At 46.7% G+C, this 13,474-nt stretch overlaps 1 protein-coding gene across 3 annotated transcripts in view; it reads left to right on the top strand.

Annotated features, from left to right (window-relative positions):
- The window catches only part of MTUS2 (microtubule associated scaffold protein 2), a 697,108-nt gene that overhangs the window by 540,618 nt on the left and 143,016 nt on the right, over positions 1–13,474 (top strand). For all 3 annotated transcript variants that reach the window (XM_056561844.1, XM_056561842.1, XM_056561843.1), the window contains exon 7: positions 1,374–1,585. In XM_056561844.1, coding sequence (XP_056417819.1) covers positions 1,374–1,585 — 212 coding nt within the window. The remainder of the gene's footprint in view (positions 1–1,373; positions 1,586–13,474) is intronic.

Here is a 13,474-nt window from a genome sequence, read left to right on the forward strand (position 1 = left end):
CTCCTATCCCGTCCTGCTATCCCGTTCCTGACCTTCTATCCTGTCCTCCTATCTTGACCTCCTATCCCAACCTCCTATCCCATCCTCCAATCTCGAGCTCCTATCCCGACCTCCTATCCTGACCTCCTATCCCGACCTCCTATCCCGACCTCCTATCCCGTCCTCCTATCTCGACCTCCTATCTCAACCTCCTATCCTGTCCTCCTATCCCGACCTCCTATCCCGACCTCCTTTCCCGTCCTTCTATCTTGACCTACTATCTCGACCTCCTATCCTGACCTCCTATCCAGACCTCCTATCCCGTCCTCCTATCCCGACCTCCTTTCCCATCCTCATATCTAGACCTCCTATCTTGACCTCCTATGCCATCCTCCTATCTTGTCCTCCTATCCCGACCTCCTATCCAGACCTCCTATCCCGACATCCTATCCCGACCTCCTACCCCGCCCTCATATCTCGACCTCCTATCTTGACCTCCTATCCCGTCCTCCTATCCCGACCTCCTTTCCCATCCTCATATCTCGACCTCCTATCTTGTCCTCCTATCCCGACCTCCTATCCAGACCTCCTATCCCGTCCTCCAACCCCAACCTACTTTCCCATCCTCATATCTCGACCTCCTATCTTGACCTCCTATCTCGTCCTCATATCCCGTCCTCCTATCCTGACCTCCCATCCCGTCCTCATATCCTGACTCGTAATATGTGTACCAGGTAATGAAATAGCTCCAGCCTAACGGAAATTAGATGGGAACATACATTTCCCATTGATTTGCATAGGACTTTAAAAAAAAAAAAAAATGGCCCTCACAAATGGGGGTAGTTAAGGGTTAAATTAACTATCCTATATTTTAAGTGGACATATAAGTAACATGTGACCAAGTATTATCGAAATATCTCCAGCCGTTTGGAAGTTATGCAGTAACATATATTTCCCATTGACTTGCATGGGACTTTAAACATAAGCCCAGCCCCTGGCAAATGGGGGTGAGTAAGGGTTAAATTACCTTTCCTATGTTTGTTGCTGACATATAAGTAACGTGTGCCAAGTTTCATGTTAATATCTTTAGCCGTTTGAAAGTTTTTGTGGAACATACACACATACATACATACATACATACATACATATATACATACATACACACACACACATACATACATACATAGATACATACATACATACATATATACACACATACATATATACATACATACATACATATATACATACATACATACATACACACGTTGAGTTTTATACATATATCTATATATATATATATATATATATATATTCATATTATAATATATAAAATGGATATAAAATACCTGGGGCTTTATTTCACTCATATTCCATTTACTCATGTTCTCCAGGGCATCCCAAACTAAAGCCGACGATAACCAAGAATGGCTACGCAGCAAAGACAGAGGTACAGACCAGAGAGCCAGATCGACAGACCGTCCAGAGGTTAAAAGACAAGTGTGAGGAGCAGGCGAAGGAGCTCCTATTTATCCGGAAAGAATTCCAAAAAACAAGCTGCGGGTTTTTAGTATTTGCTGTAACAACTCAGTATTTCTTCAATAAGGTAAGGAACACATATACCTTTACCTTTACATCAATCTTGTCTAAGATATAAAATGAAATGGCGTAGTGACCAATACTGCGGCCAAAACTCAGCCATGTCCTTCAACTGTGATAATATATATGGGTTATATTCAGATATAGTGGTGTTACTGCATATCCATGTGTAATGGACAACATCTAATCCAGTGTTTTTAAACCAGGATGCCTTAAGCTGTTGCAAAACTACAACTCCCAGCATGCCCGGACAGCCTTTGGCTGTCCGGGCATGCTGGAAGTTGTCGTTTTGCAACAGCTGAAGGCACCCTGGTTGGGAAACACTGCTCAGATCTCATAGCAAAGATCAGTGGTTGTCAATTTGTGGCTCTGCAGCTGTTAAAAATAACTATTCCTAGCACGCTCTGGCAGTTTATTGGTGTTGGGACAGACTTATGAATAAACTACAGTCATTGAGCTTAGACTCCCATATTGTAGAATTGATTAGGCAGCGGCTGAGTGACAGACAACAGAGGGTTGGAGTCAATGGAGAATATTCAGAGCAAGGTCTTGTTACCAGTGGGGACCTCAGGGATCTGTATTGGGACCAATTTTGTTTAATATTTTTATCAGTGATATCGCAAAAGGTCTCGTTGGTAAGATATTGGTCTTTTTACTGATGACACAAAAATGTGTAACCTGGAGGGATACACCAAATGAAAAGGTCAGAATAAGTGCTAGATAATGCACCTGGGGCGTAAAAGCCATCATGCAGAATATAGAATATTTGACACAGTCCTGACCTCAGTATCTGAGGAAAGGGATTTAGGGGTCATTATTTCAGAAGACTTAGAGGCAGGAAGACAATGTAATAGAGCAGTGGGAATGCTAGCAGAATACTTTGGTGTATAGAGAGAGGTCTTAGCAGTAGAGAGGAAAGTGCTCATGGATGTATAGGGAGAGGTATGAGCAGTAGAGAGGAAAGTGCTCATGGGTGTATAGGGAGAGGTATGAGCAGTAGAGAGGAAAGTGCTCATGGGTGTATAGGGAGAGGTATGAGCAGTAGAGAGGAAAGTGCTCATGGGTGTATATGGAGAGGTATAAACAGTAGAAAGAGAGAAGCGTTCATGCCGCTGTACAGAACACTGGTGAGACCTCACTTGGAGTATTGTGCGCAGTACTGGAGGCCGTATCTCCAAAAGGATATAGATACTCTAGAGAGAGTTCAGAGAAGATACTAAACTAGTACATGGACTGCAGGATAAAGCTTACCAGGAAAGGTTAAAGGATCTTAACATGTATAGAAGAAAGACGAAACAGAGGGAATATGATAGAAACGTTTATATACATAAAGGGAATCAATACAATAAAAGAGGAGAGTATATTTAAAAGTAGAAAAACTACCACAAGAGGACATAGTTTTATATTAGGAGGGAAAGGGTTCTGCTAGGGATGAGCGAATTGAATCTGCCGAATCCGAATTCATTACGAATTTCAGGAAAAATTTGATTTGCATTGAAAGCGAATATCGCCGTAATTCGATTGTGCGAATCTCTTCATTAAAGGGGTTCTCCACCATAAGGTGATTTTAGTACGTACCTGGCAGGCAATAATGGACATGCTTACGAAGGATCTGCGCTTGTCTTGGGGCTAAATGGCTATGTCATGAGATTACCAGAACACTGTGGCTAGCTTTTTGTGAATTTGTATTTCCTATTTAACTTTTCTTTTTTTGACTACAAATCCCTCAATTCCATTTTCCTCCCTCCCACACATCAGCCACCCCACCCATTGAAACAAAAATGAGCTGCATCCATTCAAAACCTATGGTTTTCAATCAGGGTGCCTACAGCTGTTGCATTAGTTGCAGATTGATCCCTCCACCCATTGAAGCAGACAGGCTCCCTGTCATCAACTGACTAGTGAGTCAGGTCTTGGCCACATTGCAAGCTTGGAAAAATCTGAGACAACAGTCATTTTGTATGCTGGTAGAAATAAATATTGGAGTGAAAATCACAGAAAAATTGTGAAAAAACCGTCACACACAGGTACAGACACTACATTATGAACTACACTAACTTTACACCCCCCTGTAGCATAGTCAAATAAAAAAAAATCCTGGAATACCCCTTTAAACTCCATTTAGTGCGCTCCAGGCTCCAGAGCATCTAAAATGGCGGATTCACATGTGAGGAGATGGGGCAAGGAATCTTGGGAAGGAGGGAACAAGGGTAGGCAGGATGAATCACATGCATCAGCAGCCTTCCACCCCTGTGATCTCACAGCCCTATATAATCGGCAGCCATCAGCGATTTACCTCCCAGTCATATCAGCGCACTATTGCAGAGAGGGACAGAGAGCAGTGTGTTGCACAGAAAAGCTTTTTTACAGCAGCGATTCACCTCAAGCCCAAATCCAGCCTAGAAGCACTGACAGGGAAGGGAGTAAGATTGAGAGAGAAAGTGCAATTCTGGGTGTAGTACACAGCGACTGTATGCTGCAGCATTGGTATGTATTGCTGGTGTTGTAGACAAGTACTGTTTTAAGCGTAGTGGAGCGCTTTGTCCTCCCCACATAATTGCATACCACATACGTACATCTAAGTGGTGTACTTTTTTGTTCCTGCTAAATTCTTAAGGGCCTAGATACTGTGAAAGGCCAGACAAAAGTACACACCTGCTGGTGTTGTAGACAAATACTCTTTTAAGCTTAGTGGAGCGTATTGTACTCCCCTCATATTCACACTAAGTATGTCAGGCAGAGAAGTGCCAGGACATGCACAGAGGAGTGGGAGAGGCCTAAATTCATCAGGCAGAGGTCACAGCAGACTAGGGACAGGTGGCAGCAGGAGTCGCAGCGAGAGGCCTGAGCTCCCGGTATCAGCTAGCGGTAGGGTCTCGACCAGCAACCCATCTGTGTTTGTGTCTCGACCAGTTGGCATGGCCTGGGAGCAATCCCTGTCCTCCCATTGCCTCTGTCCTATGCTGTTCCTTCCCCCACAGAAGTATCTTATGCTGTGAGTTCAGTTCCACTATTTAGTGAGGACGTTTTACTAGAGGACAGTCAGCAGCTACTGCCCAGCCAAGAAGTGGAGGATACAGTGGAGAGGAAGGAAAAAACCCTTTCAAAGGGCGCTGCTGTCGTCCTGGTGAGATGAAGATAAGAAGGCCAAGGCAGAAGTATTTTGCAAGGTTTAGCTTCTTTATTGATGCAGAATCATAGCAAACAGGGATACAGTCTGTATCCCTGTTTGCTATGATTCTGCATCAGTAAAGAAGCTAAACCTTGCAAAATACTTCTGCCTTGGGCTTCTTATCTTCATCTCACTAGGACGACAGCAGCGCCCTTTGAAAGGGTTTTTTCCTTCCTCTCTACTGTATATTCCTCCAGGACTGGCCAGTCCTGTCCTGTACCCTGGGCCCAGCAGCTGCATCCGGTGTACCAGCATCTATACTACTAACCCTATTGTGGGTTTATATGCAAGTTTTTTGCTTGCTCAAGGTGAGCACCCATTGCCTATTCTCCTACTACTCTCCTACCTGTCACCAACGGTATCACGCTAGACGCCCTCCCGTCGGTCTTCCTTTTTGCTTTTTTCAGAAGAAGCGGAGGAGACATCCGCCGCTTCCTCCGCTAGGCGGGCAAGTAGTGATGAGGAGAGTGGCGTGGGAGGTAGTGTTGCGAGTGTTCAGGCTCCTGAAGCAGACACTGTTGAGGAACCTGAGGAGGACATCAGTGACGTGCAGAAACAACTCGATGATGATGAAGCCGATCGCACATGGGAGCTGAGTGCAGAAGGGGCTTCATCATCATCAGGAGAAGAGGGTTGCAGGTTGCCCATGAGGCAGCAGCTGAGCCAGCAAGGTGGTAGCATGGTTGGGAGTCAGCATGGTGGCCGAAGTGGAAAGTCTGGAGCCAAACATGCCAGGGGTAGACCACCTGCTTCGCGGCAGCCTACCTTCCCAGTAGATAGTGGAACAGGGGTTTCTGGAGTCGGCAGCAGTAGCAGTCAATCAGTGCAGACTGTTGGTGTGAAAATCAATAATTCGGCAGTGTGGCAGTTTTTCATCAAGAATCCAGAGGATGCAAGATGTGTCGGCAGAAGGTGAAGCGTGGCCAGGGTTGTTGGCACCACGGCCCTACATCAACATATGCAGCGTCACCATAAAGCGGCCTGGGAGAACCGTTGCTCCAATCTCATGGTCCAGCCTGCTGCATCACCCAGTGGCATGCCGTCCCTGTTTCAGCCTGCCAAAGTTCCACAACCTCAGCTGAAGGGAGCTGTGTGTCATACCCATCTTCTGTCAAGATGCTCCTGCTTCTCCTACTTCAAGTAAGTCATTCCGCCAGCAAGCCGTATGCACCCACTCATCCAATGGAACAGAAGCTGAATGTGCTCCTGTCCAAGTTGCTGGTGCTGCAGTCCCTCCCTTTTCAAGTGGTGGACTCTGCACCTTTCAGAGAACTGATGGCTTGTGCCGAGCTGAGGTGGAGTGTCCCAAGCCGTCATTTCTTTGTGAAGAAGGCAGTACCAGCCCTGCACAATTTTGTGGAACAGAAGGTGGGCCAGTCCTTGAGCCTGTCAGTGTGTACCAAAGTGCACGGCAGCGCCGACGTGTGGAGCTGTAACTACGGGCAGGGACAATATATGTCCTTTATGGCTCACTAGGTGAATGTGGTCCTGCACAGCCACAACCACAACTTGGACAGGTCCCCCCGCTTCCACCTCCATGCTCTTATGCCCTTGATCCTGTGACAGTGTGCGACTACACCTCCTCATCCTCCACCGTGTCCTTAGCCTCCACTGCACGGACAAGTCTCAGAGCCCCTACAGCATACAATGTGCGCAGGGCATGGTGGTGTCACACTGTTCACATGGTTTGCCTTGGTGAACTGAGTCACACAAGGGAGGAACTGCTAAAAGCAATTCATCAAGAAATCGAATCATGGCTTACTCCATGAAAACTGGAAATGGGAACCATGGTGACCGACAATGGGAAGAACATCTTGTCTGCGCTGCGACAAGGAAGCCTGAGACATGTGCCCTGCATGGCACACATGTTCAATCTGGATGTCAAGCGGTTCCTGAAGTGTTCCCCCCATCTGCAAGACATCTTAACAATGGGAAGGAAACTTTGCATGCACTTCAGCCACTCGTACACGGCAAAGCACACCTTCCTTAAGCTGCAGCGTCAGAACGGTATCCCCCAACATAGTCTGATTTGCAATGTTTTCACATGTTGGAATTCCACCCTCCATATGTTGGACCAACTATACGAACAGAGAAAAGCCATCATCGATTTCTTGATTATCCAAGTGGATAGTAGTACTTCCCTGTGTAACTTCAATGTCGACCAGTGGCAGCTCATACATGACACCTGCCATTTGCTCAGGCCCTTTGAGGAAGCCACATTATTAGTCAGTTGCCAGGATTACGGGATGAACAACGTCATTCCACTGCTTCATCTACTACAACACTTGTTGGAAACAATGGCTTGTCAGGGCACTGGAGACATGGCGCCTACATCTAACGGCCACGTGAGCCATGTGGGGGTTGAACTGTAGGAGGAGGGGCACAGTGGAGCACAGTTTAGGTTTTGCGAGATGGGTGGTTTTTCAAGTCATCTGACAGGAGAGGATGAGCAGGAGCAGCCATAGGAGCTAGAGGGTTATGAGGAAGGCAAGACAGAGGACCTAGACACATCGTGGCAGTATGCAGTGGAGGGCGATGCAGGGAGTCCCTCTGAGTCACTTGCACAAATGGCACGATGCATGCTCACTTGCTTGCATAGTGACCGCCGAATTGTCACCATTCGGCAGAGGGATGACTTCTAGCTCTCCACCTTATTAGACTTTCACTACCGACACAAAATGGGGGACTTTTTTACACCCACTGAGAGGGAGCATAAACTGACCTACTACAGAGACATCCTACCTAGTCAGTTGGCCGATGCCTATCTGTGTCATCATCCATCATCTCGCAGGTCTGACTCGGTGGGCCCCCTGTGCTCACCTGCCACTGCCATGGCTGCTGGGGAGGGGAGATGTGGGGTGGCAGGAGCAGTACCAGCTTCATTAGCAGCAGCCTGAGTCTACAGTTTCTGATGAAGCAACTCATCATCAGCAGGTAGACCTGGAGCAGAATCTGAACCAGCATGTGGTGGCATACCTTGACATGACCACACCACCACTCCTTGAAGATCCGCTGGACTTCTGGGCAGCCAAACTTGATTTGTGGCTGAAACTAGCAGAGTTTGCCCTGGAAAAGCTGTCCTGCTTGGCCAGTAGTGTGCCATCAGAGCGGGTGTTTAGTGCGATGGGGGCCATAGTCACCCCAAGGAGAACTCGTCTGTCCACAAAAAATGTGGAGACACTGACCTTTATGAAGATGAATCAGGCATGGATCAGCCAGAATTTCCACCCACCAATGCCTGATGCATCAGAGTAGATTGACCATTGTGCCACTCCAACACTTCACAAATATGGATAGTGCTAAACATATTTAAGGTGCTGCTCCCCAGTTACAGACAGTCCTTGGCATCAGACCACAATTAAGTATTGAGGATATGCATTAGCTAAAATTTAACTTCTCTTAGAATAAAATATATGGACCCAAATTTTTTTTTAAATCAAACAAAAGGAAAGGTGTGCAAAAAACACCATGTGCCACCTACACCATTGAGTATTGATGTGATGCAAAGACCTCTAAAAGGTGGAAAGGAACAACGTATGGTCCATTGTAACCGGTGGGGGGTAAAAACTTCCCCTGTAAGGCCCTACTTTCTGTTACGGCTGTGGTGGGGTGGATCCACTGACCGGTGAGGATGATGGCGTGGGGCGTACCAGGGAGCGAATTCTAAGGTGCCGCTGGTTTTCACCAGAGTCTGCCACAAAGCGGGATGCCGAGGTATAACGTGGCACAGGAAGGATGAGGCACAGATGAAGTCAGGACAGGCTGGAGGTCTGGGCTGGCGGCAACGATGCAAGGTCAGGTCACGTAGCAAGGGGTCAGATACACCGAAAGGCAAGACACAAGTAAATGCTTTCTCTTAGGCAAAAAGGCACAAAGATCCGGCAAGGATTAAAGGAAGTGCAGGGTTATATAGGGTCAAAAGAGACTAGCAACTATCAATAATGCGCTGCCCCTTAAAATGTTAAAGAGCCGTCTCGCGTGCCCTAGTATGTGGGGATGCGTGCTCTGGCAAACACGGAGAGTGGAGGAGACAGAGTGGGGAGGAGGTGGAGAGACCCGGCGGTCGCATGCGTTCACATCGCGGGATGCGAACCGCAGCTGTGTCGGCAGCAGAGACAGGGATGCGCTTGCGGTCAGCAAGTCTGACCGCATCGCTTACTGTAACAGTACCCCCCCCCTTAGGTCTCCCCCTCTTTTTGGGTCGCAGGAACCGATGAGTAAGACCATGGTCCAGTATGTTCTCTTCAGGTTCCCAAGATCTTTCTTCTGGCCCAAACCTCTTCAAATCCACCAAGAAGAAGCGTTTTCCTCTGACAATCATGGTGGCCAAAATCTCTTTAACTTCAAAGATGTAAGAGGAACCAGAGACAGGAGTGGAAGAGACATCCCCATGAGAAAAACTTTTAAGAATAATGGGTTGGCCCCAGCAAGAGACTGCACCAGTTTGCCAATTGAGAACCGGTGTGTGAAGTTGCAACCAAGGTAAACCGAAAAGAACCGCTGAAGTACAAAAAGGAAGCACATAGAACATGATCTTCTCTTTGTGTAAAACTCCCACGTGCATCGTCAGAGGATCCGAGAGGTATTGTACCGCGAGGTTCAGACTTTCACTGTTGGTGTTTGAGATGTATAGGGGTTTGCTGAGCCGTGTCACTGGAAGACGATGCTGGTGGACCAGGGAAGCATTGATGAAATTCACTGCAGAATCAGAGTCCAAGAAAGGAGAGGCATGAAACAATGTCCAGGAAGAGGTGAAGATTTGGACCGGCATAGACAAACGAGGAGAGGAGATATTCTCACCTAGGGACGCCTCTTCAACGTGCCCTAGGTGCGTGCGTTTCCTGGACGAGAAGTACGAAGAGGACAATCTTTGAGGAAATGTTCTCAATTGGCACAATAGAGGCGAGACCTCTCATGTAGGGACAGGTGAGCCCGGTCCACTTGCATAGCTTCTTCAGCAGGAGGTAAGGCAGGTGACAGAGGAATCTGCTGGAACATGGGTGCCAGTCAAGGGAAATGAGGAGTAGGAGCAGGTTCACCCTCGAGATGAATTTCCTCTTGCCTCTCGGCGAAGCGCACATCAATACGAGTGGACAGGAGAATGAGTTCACTCAAGGTAGAAGGAAGATCCCGTGCGTCTTTGACCTTGTTGGAAAGGCCTTTTATGAAGGTGGCACAAAGGGCTGCATTATTCCAGTCAAGTTCAGAAGCCAAGGTGCGAAATTTGACTTACTCACCAACAGAAGAATCCCCTTGGCGGAGATTCAGAAGCACAGTTTCTGCAGAGAAAGACCAAGCATGCTCTTCAAGGACGCTGCGGAATTCTGAGAGGAAGGCTTGCAGGCGAGTAGTCACTGGGTCGCTTCTGTCCCAGAGAGGAGTGGCCCAGGCCAAAGCCTTACCAGAGAGCAGATTAACCACGAAGGCCACCTTGGCACGTTCCGTCGGGATTTGATCGGCCATCAGTTTGACATGCATAGAGCACTGGATCACGAATTCCCTGCACAATTTAGGATCCCCTTCCTCGTCAGCAGGGTAAACGAAATTTGGGACCGACGGATGCTGCCGACATCGGTGGAACCACTGGAGCAGGTGGTGGTTGTTGCTGCTGTACCAGGGAGCGGATTCGCGGGATGCGTACCAGGGAGCGGATTCGCGGGATGCGGATTCGCAGGATGTGAACCGCAGCAACGCCAGCAGCAGAGACAGGGATGCGCTTGCGGTCAGCAAGTCTGACCGCATCGCTGACTGTAACAATCTCGCATTATTACTTCCCCTCTTGGCAGGTGTTACTTACCCTAAAAAGGGCAGCTCCCACAAGAACCTCTCCCTATTTCCCCCTACAATCACTGCCATTTCCCAGGGTTCTTAGGTGGAAATAGAGAGAGGTTCCTGTGTGGGGCCACCCTTTTTAGGGTGAGTAACACTTGCCAAGAAGGGAATTAATAGGGCAAGAGGAGGGCCTTACAGGGGAAGTCCCCCCCCCCCCATCTGCTACAATGGACAATACGTTGTTCCCTTCCACCTTTTCGAGGAAAGTGGTACTCGTCTTAAAAAGGGAAGCCCTACACAGGAACCAATCCCTATTTCCACCTAAAAACCCTGGGAATTGGCAGTGTTTGTAGGTGGAAATCGGAAGAGGTTCCTGTGTGGGGCTGCCCTTTCTAGGGCGAATAACTCTTGCCAAGAAGGGAATTAATAATGCAAGCATAGGGCCTTGCAAGGGAAGTTTTTACCCCCACCAGTTACAATGGACCATACGTTTTTCCCTTCCACCTTTTAGTGGTCTTTGCATCACATCAATACATGGTGGTGTAGGTGGCACATGGTGTTTTTTGCACACCTTTCTTTATGTTTGATTTAAAAAAAAAATGTGGGTCCATGTATTTTATCCTAAACATAATATTAAAAGTCACGTTTTACGTAATGCATATCCTCAATATTAACTTGTGCACACTAACACTTTTACAAAAGAGACCATTTTCTTTTGCCTACCTGCCTCAGTTACTATTCTGATCCTGCCACCCACCTGATGCAACACATCTGATGTCAAGTTCTTCTATTTTCACCCACCTTCGTCACCGGGTATTGCCACCCACCGCACCACTTTCAGGACTCCTGATGCTGCTGATGCCACCTCCAGGCTGTCTCATACTGCCACCATATGTTCTCATGCTGCTGCCACCTACAGGCTGCCTCATTCGGCCACCATATGTTCTCCTTATGCTGCTGCCACCTCCACTATATGTTCTCCTCATGCTGTCGCAAACTCCAGGCTGTGTCATTCAGCCACTATATGCTGCCGCCAACTCCAGGCTGTGTCATTCAGCCACTATGTGGTATCTTCATGCTGCTGCCAACTCCAGGCTGTGTCATTCAGCCACTATATGTTCTCCTCATGCTGCCGCCACCTCTACGCTTTGTCATTCAGCCACTATATGGTCCCTTCATGCTGATGCCACCTCCAGGCATTGTGCCGCTCTGCGACAGTGATTCTAATAGCGTTGCCTCTGACCTGCATGTCATACTGAATGACAGTATTATTTCACTAACCCAGCAGACACCCTATGCATGTTACAGCAAGGCAAAGTGCTCTACACCCCTATTGAGGCTCTCCGTAGGCCAGAAATAGCCATTTTTAATAGCAATTCACCACAAATAAATTCATACCGAAACAAATTTTTGGGAAAATTCTGTGAATCGGTGAATCAAATTTCCGCAGAAATATGAGGAAGTATTACTTTACTGAGAGAGTAGTGGATGTATGGAATAGTCTTCATGCAAAAGTGGTAGCTGCAAATTCAGTGAAGGAGTGTAATTAAAGGGGTACTCCCCTTTTTTAAAAGCTGGTGTCAGAAAGGGAAACAGATTTGTAAATTACTTTTATTAACCCCTTAAGGACTCAGGGCTTACCTGTACGCCCTGAGCCCGGTCCCGTTGTGAAAAACAGGGTCACGCCGTGACTCCCGCATCACACCGGGTCGATCCTGGCTGCTAACAATAGCCGGAACCCTGAGCTAACAGCGTGCGGCGCCGATCGTTGTGCCGGGCGCTGTTAACCCTTCAGACGCGGCGCATCTGAAAACGAAAGTAAACGCTTCCTGGCAGCTCAGTCGGGCTGATCGGGACATCGCGATAAAATCGTGATGTTCCGATCAGCTGGGAGGCGAGCAGAGGTCTCCTTACCTCTCTCCGCGGCGTCCGAACGGGGTTTGATTGCTCCAAGCCTGAGCTACAGACATGAGCAATCGAGCCCCTATCTCGCTGATCCGTGCAAAGCTATGGCTTTGCAGGGATCAGCATAAGAGATCAGTGTGTGCAGTGCTATAGCCTATGGGAGCTATAGCACTGCAAAAAAAAAAAGTTAACAAAGGTCATTTAATCCCTTCCCTAATAAAAATTTGAATCACCCCCTTTTTCCCATAAAAAAAAACTGTATAAATAAAAATAAAAATAAAAATTAACATATGTGGTATCGCCGCGTGCATAAATGTCCGAACTATAAAATTATATCATTAATTAAACTGCACGGTCAATGGCGTACACGTAGAAAAATTCCAAATTCCAAAATAGCGTATTTTTGGTCAGTTTTTATATTATAAAAAAATAAATAAAAAGCTATCAAAAAGTCCGATCAACACAAAAATGGTACCAGTAAAAACTTCAGAACACGGCGCAAAAAATGAGCCCTAATACAAGCCCATACGTGGAAAAATAAAAAAGTTACAGGGGTCAGAAGATGACAATTTTAAACGTATACATTTTCCTGCATGTAGTTATGATTTTTTTCAGAAGTGTGACAAAATCAAACCTATGTAAGTAGGGTATCGTTTTAACTGTATAGACCTACAGAATAAAGATAAGGTGTAATTTTGACCAAAAAATGCGCTGCGTAGAAACGGAAGCCCCCAAAAATTACAAAATGAAATTTTTTCTTCAATTTTGTCGCACAATGATTTTTTTTCCGTTTCGCCGTGGATTTTTTGGGTAAAATGACTAATATCACTGCAAAGTAGAATTGGTGGCACAAAAAATAAGCCATCATATTGAATATTATGTGCAAAATTGAAAGCGTTATGATTTTTAGAAGGTGATGAGGAAAAAATGAAAATGCAAAAACAGAAAAACGCCTTAACCTCTTAAGGTCTCAGGGTTTTTCCGTTTTTGCACTTTCGTTTTTTCCTCCTTACCTTTTAAAAATCATAACCCTTTCAATTTTCCACC

Source organism: Hyla sarda, chromosome 2 (assembly GCF_029499605.1).
Source record: "Hyla sarda isolate aHylSar1 chromosome 2, aHylSar1.hap1, whole genome shotgun sequence".
In the NCBI taxonomy this organism is placed as follows: domain Eukaryota; kingdom Metazoa; phylum Chordata; class Amphibia; order Anura; family Hylidae; genus Hyla; species Hyla sarda.